The 6,195-nt window shown below is 41.2% G+C and overlaps 1 protein-coding gene across 3 annotated transcripts in view; it reads right to left on the reverse strand.

The window, feature by feature from the left end:
- RASGEF1A (RasGEF domain family member 1A) overlaps positions 1-6,195 on the reverse strand; it is a 155,761-nt gene that overhangs the window by 20,924 nt on the left and 128,642 nt on the right. For all 3 annotated transcript variants that reach the window (XM_042033173.1, XM_042033170.1, XM_042033172.1), the window contains one exon: positions 3,941-4,120. In XM_042033173.1, the coding sequence (XP_041889107.1) occupies positions 3,941-4,114 (174 nt within the window). In that variant the 5' untranslated portion in view covers positions 4,115-4,120. The remainder of the gene's footprint in view (positions 1-3,940; positions 4,121-6,195) is intronic.

Raw genomic sequence — 6,195 nt, forward strand, 5'->3', positions numbered from 1 at the left:
GAGACGAGATGGGTGGGGGAGACAAAAAAAGGACTTGACACTTTGATCCCTTCCCCACATTCTTGCTTTGGGAGTTGAGAGGCCTGTCTGAAAGATGTCTGTATGTGTATGTACAGGGAACCACAACTTAAGCCACGCTGCCCTGGCAGTGACCTTTGCTCTGATAAGCAGGAACACATTCTTTCAAGCAAAGATGTAATTTTGCTTCTTGTAGTAATTTTAGCATTGGTATCCTTGGTGGAAGCTTGTGTGATGTGGCACAGGGTTTTTCCAGAGTGACTCTGAGAAAGGGCCACTCACACAGCAAGAAAAGTGTGACACAGAGAGATGACCTGTGCTTTTATTTGCTTTCCTTGATAATGTTTTACAGGATGTTCATAGAAGTTTTGAACTGGCAAGATGTAGGAAGATACAGGCCATGACAGTGTGTACTTTCCATTTCAGGCTTGCTGATGTGTCTCTGTAATCAGTAATAGCTGTACTGGGCCCATGCAATGTTTTTTCAGACAGCATTAGGCTTTTAGGTTCTTGAGAAACAAATTGTTCCTTCTGGAATCCATCTGCTGTATCTTTATTCAATTTTTTAAAGTCACTTCACTGGAACTAGGTTTGTTACTTTGGAAGCCAAAATTGTTCCAGTGTGGTCAATCAAGATATGCTGGTTTACACTATACTGGTATCAAATTGAGAGAGTTTTTTGATACTTTTATTACTGACACAGACAAGGACTACAACTAAGAACCAAATTAAAAATGACAGCAGTACTGACCCCCCCATTTCCTTACCTCTCTGCTAGTAGCCACTCCTTATCCAATAAAGAAATTTCAGACTGAACTAAGCCATGCATTTCAGCTTAGTGGCAGGTCTCAGTGGCTAGGAACACAATTCTTTTGGATAGTAAAGATATTAATGTCATATGCCTTATCTAGATCAAGGATTTATGTGATTTGCTGCATCTGCACTACTGTATACAGGCTAAATGTTCTAACGGTGTAAAAACCTACAGTCTCTCAGGCAGTCCTCTGGCCATGAAGAGGATGGTTTGGAGAAGGAAATTTAGCTCTGAAGCTAGCTGGTTTGATAAAGAATGATTAAAAAATGCTTCCATAAGCTATAAGAGTGAAAGTTAAGCTCCATTTATCCTGAAAGTGACAGGTATTTGGGAGGACAGGCAAAAAAAAAAAAAAATTCCTTTCTGCACTTGGAAGAACGTAAGTAGACACAAAAGGGGCTTGTGCTTTGCAAGAGAATAAGAAGCCAGATTCCTTTAGTGCCTAAAGTTGTTGCTAAGAGATGAGCTGAATTATATTTTAAAAAAAAGACAGAGCATGAGTGCACAAGACTAAAGAAGGAATTGTTACTCTCTGACCCAAGAATGCACTGCTGACTTCTCGAGGAGGAGGGAAAAAGTAAAATTTATCTGTGTGCCCTCACTGCTCATTCTGAAACTTTGTGTTTGTGAAATATTTTCTTCAAATATTTTCTTGCTTGGGCACAAGGGTTGCAGACTGGTACATTCCATTCCTAACCTCCTGAACTCCTCTGTCTCATGAGTATACATTTCCTATGTGCTGAGCAAGTCCCTGCACACAAACAAGACTCAAAAGAGTGGAACACAAATGTAGGCGCTTATCTTTCCTGTCCTCCCTTGCCTGTGCTCTGCCAACATGGCAAATACATTTTTGTTTTGCTTCTGTAACCAGCACAGAAAGATACTCTGTGTTTACTCTCTCCCCCACTCCCTTTTCTTCAGTCCAGAAGGTTACTGTGATCATAAGCTCAATGTGCACACAGGCAGGAATGCCTTCTGAGCATTGTGCTCAGACAAATTAATCAGAAAACTTGGATGAGTACTGCCATTACAACTGTGTCACTCTGAAACTAAGGTAACCTCTGCTCTAATGTTACCAGTAGCTTCTCTTGGTGAGAATTAATTGGTGATACCTTGCTGCCTTTCTGTGTATGAGTAGCCAGAGACATGAGACTGAGAGGTTTTGATACTTCTCTCTTGAACATACAGAACTGGATACTCTTCTGACAGGATATCAGCCTAAATGGCTACCACTAACCCTCTGTGGCAACTCCCCTAAAACCACAAATGAGCATGAAATGAAGTATAAACATGTAACTGAAGTGAAATAGAAAACTTGGGTTTGTAGATGACTCAAATACAGCTCCTTCCTTAAGTTCAGAGCTTATTTATCTACTCATAATTAATCCTTTCAGCTAAATTGGGTGATCTGATTTAACTCAAGGGTATGTGTTATGCTGTAGAAGAGATGAATTTGGTTTAATGCTGTTGTCTCTTTCCCTGGAGCTCCCCTTGACTGCTTCTGTTGGATGTTCAGCTGAGAGCTGGCTGTCTATTTAAACTGCAGCTTGCAGGGTGGGGTCCATGCCTGCTTGGTTTGTAATTCGCTCTTGCACGGGATCTGAAGGGGATAGCACCATGGAAACTAGCAGCATTCCAAAATAAGTTGTAGACCCCTCAAGTAATACTCACTTTATGGAACCATTTTCAGAGTAGCTGTGTTATAAATAGATTTTATGTTACAAGGTACAATAAGGGATGTACATTAGCAGCTGCTTAAAGAACTTAGCTACAGTCCCGAAATCCACGTAACAAGTAACCATATTCCAGTAACACACAAAAGACAAGGAACTGACTCCTTGGATTAGCCTAAAGCTGTTCCACTGTTACACCACGCCAGCTCTCTACCCACTGCTTTCTTCTGTGCATCTGTTCTACACTCTGCACTTGGGGGTGTGGAACGGAGATTTAATGTCTACCAATGGTTACCCCTCCAAGTCTCATAAAGGATTTGGTACTGACAGCACAATTGTATGTTAGCCACACTTAAATATAAGGTTTAGGATTACTTTTGAACTGGAATAGTAAACTATGCTGGTTTTGCTTTTTTAATCCATAATCCAGCAATTCTGCTGCATATTACCACTGAACTCTCACATGGAGAGTCCCTTTTCTGTGGGTGACGACTGTGAGGATGTGTGGTGTTATATGTGGGAGCTTGGAGGGACTTTGTGATTTAAATGAGACCACAATAAAATGTTCTACACAAGTTAGAGAAACATACAAGATGGCCCACTACAACAAACATTGTTTGACATACAAGTTAATAGTGACTGCAGTTTCCTGCTCCCTTTTGTTTTTCAAAGTGCTGGGATACTTCTGTCATAGCTGCTCCTCCTTCAGAGCTGAAGTAGATTATATGTTATATAGCCTCTCTGATCTTTGGCTGCTTGTTTCAATAATATCTTTCATTAATGGGCATACAGAGTAATATAAAGCGATAAAGTGATATCTTAGTAATATCCTAGGTTCAGATTCTTACTGCATACCCCAGAGTTATAAGTACTATTCACTTTGAGGACTGCAATGAGGATGCTCAAAATCATTTTCAGGCTCGAGAACATACATTATTACAGCACTGGCCCATTAAAATGTCTTGAGAAAGAGAGTATTTTAATTAGAATCTATTTTGGGTTGTGGTTTCTTTTTTTTTTTTTTGTCCAATGACCTAACTATGATATGCATAGAAAATTACAGGAAAAAATACTAGAGCTGTTTTCAGGTCTGCTTCCCTAGGTAGGAGCTGGTTAGTAGTTAATCTTGGCTGCATTAGAGCTAAAGCAGCTTAGAATTATGAAAATTCTGTAGCTTATGCTGCTTTTAATTGGTTCTTAAGGCACCCATTTGAGTTTAAGATGGCTTTATCTTTCTAACAAGTGCTCTCATTTAAAAACAGAGAATATCCCTATTGAGCAACATCTTCAGTGAATGAATATTGCCAGTAAAATAAATGCATCTTTAGCCTACATCTTAATCTTGAATCAGAGGTAGAATTTCATGAGAAAGTACCAGTCCAGATACTAATGCAGTAAAACCATGGGCATTAAAAACCTTTCAGTGACTACTCACATCTGGGTAATAGTCCATGGTGGGCACCAGGCGCTCTATCAAGGCCTCCAGTGATCCAGAAACAAGGTTCCCATCCTGATAAACAGGGTCCACACATCTCTCTCCCATGTCTGGCTGCACTTGCCCACTACAACTGGAACCAAGCATGCTGGAAAATATTGGCGTCTGGGGCATAGTTTCCTGCAGAAGCGGCAAAGAAAGGGAGAGAGGGTTAAGCTTTCTTTCAGGATGTCTTATGTGTGGGTTTTACAGAGGCATACATTAAACACAATTACATATTTGACTGAAGGCAGCTTCAGCATTCAAGCTGAGTTCTGAATCCAAGCAGTCACACATCTGCAAGCTGGCTTTAGTGTTTGAAATGCACTTTAAACTATGTCTCTAAGGCTGTAGATGTACGAGCTGTAAGAATTTTCCTCACTGCACTTGATTTCTTCCTTCTCCACAGTTTTTCTTATCCTTTATGCATAAAACTAGATGGAGATGAAAATACAGAGTGCTTTCTGAATTTCCAAGATACTGAAGTGGTACCTTGCTGAACAAACAAACAAAGCCTTAATGTTCCCCTTTTTACTCATTTTGAAGTCACATCTTTGGCTAAAACACTTTACTCGTGATGATAAATCCCTCGCCACTTCTACAGCTAGATGTAATCCAGGTCTCAGCAGAAGTGCATCTTCTGCACATAGATATCACTGGAAACAGCGGGGGATATTCTGTCTGAACAGAACTGCCTTTTTTTTTTAACATGTATGTGAAACCAGGAACTGAGTGGAACTGTGACATGTACTGCAACATACAACTCCAATTTAAACAGTCTGTTTGGAGATCTTTGCTTAGGATACAAACCTTTTGTCGCAACACAAAAACCACACGAAGGTTTGGGGTTTGCACCTCCCTTCCCTTGGCCACAGCTGTATCACTGTACCACAGTCTTTGAGTAAACTGAAGGGGTTTTTTTGTTTGTTTTAAATTGGCTACAGCTTAAATCTATGCAGAAGGCTAAACAAAACATCCTGCTACTGTATGTAAAGGTTGAAAATGCTATTCAGCATCAAAACAGTTCCCCCTGGCTGCTGAAATAGTCAAGACTGTTTAGGAGATCAAGTGCAAAGAAGGCAGCGTTAACTCTTGAGCTGCTGTCTCGCTGTCTCTGAAAGAGACAAGATATTGACATAGATGAAAAGCACTTATGTAGATGAAAAGGATTAGGCCATTACCAGTACCTTTAACCTGACAGCTGTTTCTAACTGCGCTCATCTCTCACTCTTAAGTCTTCTTCTGAGCAATTTTTTAATGCAAGGCACATTTTTCCTCTCAAACTCCCTGAAGTCAGTCATTCATGTTTACAACTGGAATACAGAACATTTTTCTCTTCTTAAGCTCTGACAAATTCTAAGTGCATTGTGAGAAAAAAATACAGTATTAACAGAACTTGTTTATCAAAGTGACAGATTTACTTATGTGTGAAGCTGATAAGTAGAACTGTTTTATGGCTTTTACCAAAAGACCGTTGCGTACATACATACATGATAGAGCTAGAAGGGAAGTGTAATTCCCTGTAAGTTAAAAAATAGCAGCTGTTTAATAGCAACCCGGGGGATTACAATGAGGAGTGGAGTTCAGTTTCAGAAATTCAGGACATAAGAGTCAAAAAAAACAGAAAATGCAGGACCTAATGTCATATCAAAAGAAATTAAAAATTACAGTTCTGCACAAAAGTGCATTCAGCTTACTCAGTATTTTACTGATTTATCTGTTAGGCCCAAGCTTTGCAGTACACAACACTGAGAAGCAGCTGAAGCATACGCTGAAGCTAACGGCTTTGCTATCTGTACTATGTAACTCGCCAGTAATTTGCTTTTTTCCCTTTTAAGGTCCATAGCAATACTGCCCCAAGCTGCTTCTCAGGATGGTCTGGCTGTGATGAGCACTTCTGGCTAACAACGCGAAGTTGCACAGGGCTTTTAAGGGAAGCTAACCATCAAACAAATCCCCTCTGAAACGATGCTTTAGCGGGAAACGTACCCCGCTTTTGCTATCAAGCCTTTTAAACTCCTTTAAGGCTGCTTTCATTGTTGCATCGGTTTTTTTAAAGACCCCTCTGGGGCGCAGCCCGTGCCGCTCCCCGCCGCCCTGGCTCTCCCAGCGGGGCTGGCTGCCGCCCCCCGGCCCGCATCCGGCGGTGCCACCCCGTTACCGGCACCGCCGCGGGGCGCGCTCGGCCGCTGCCCTCCCGCGGGGACAGCCGGCCG

Source organism: Corvus kubaryi, unplaced genomic scaffold, assembly GCF_017639235.1.
Source record: "Corvus kubaryi isolate FWS band 111438036 unplaced genomic scaffold, C.kubaryi_AGA036_p1.0 37357, whole genome shotgun sequence".
Taxonomy (NCBI): Eukaryota; Metazoa; Chordata; class Aves; order Passeriformes; family Corvidae; genus Corvus; species Corvus kubaryi.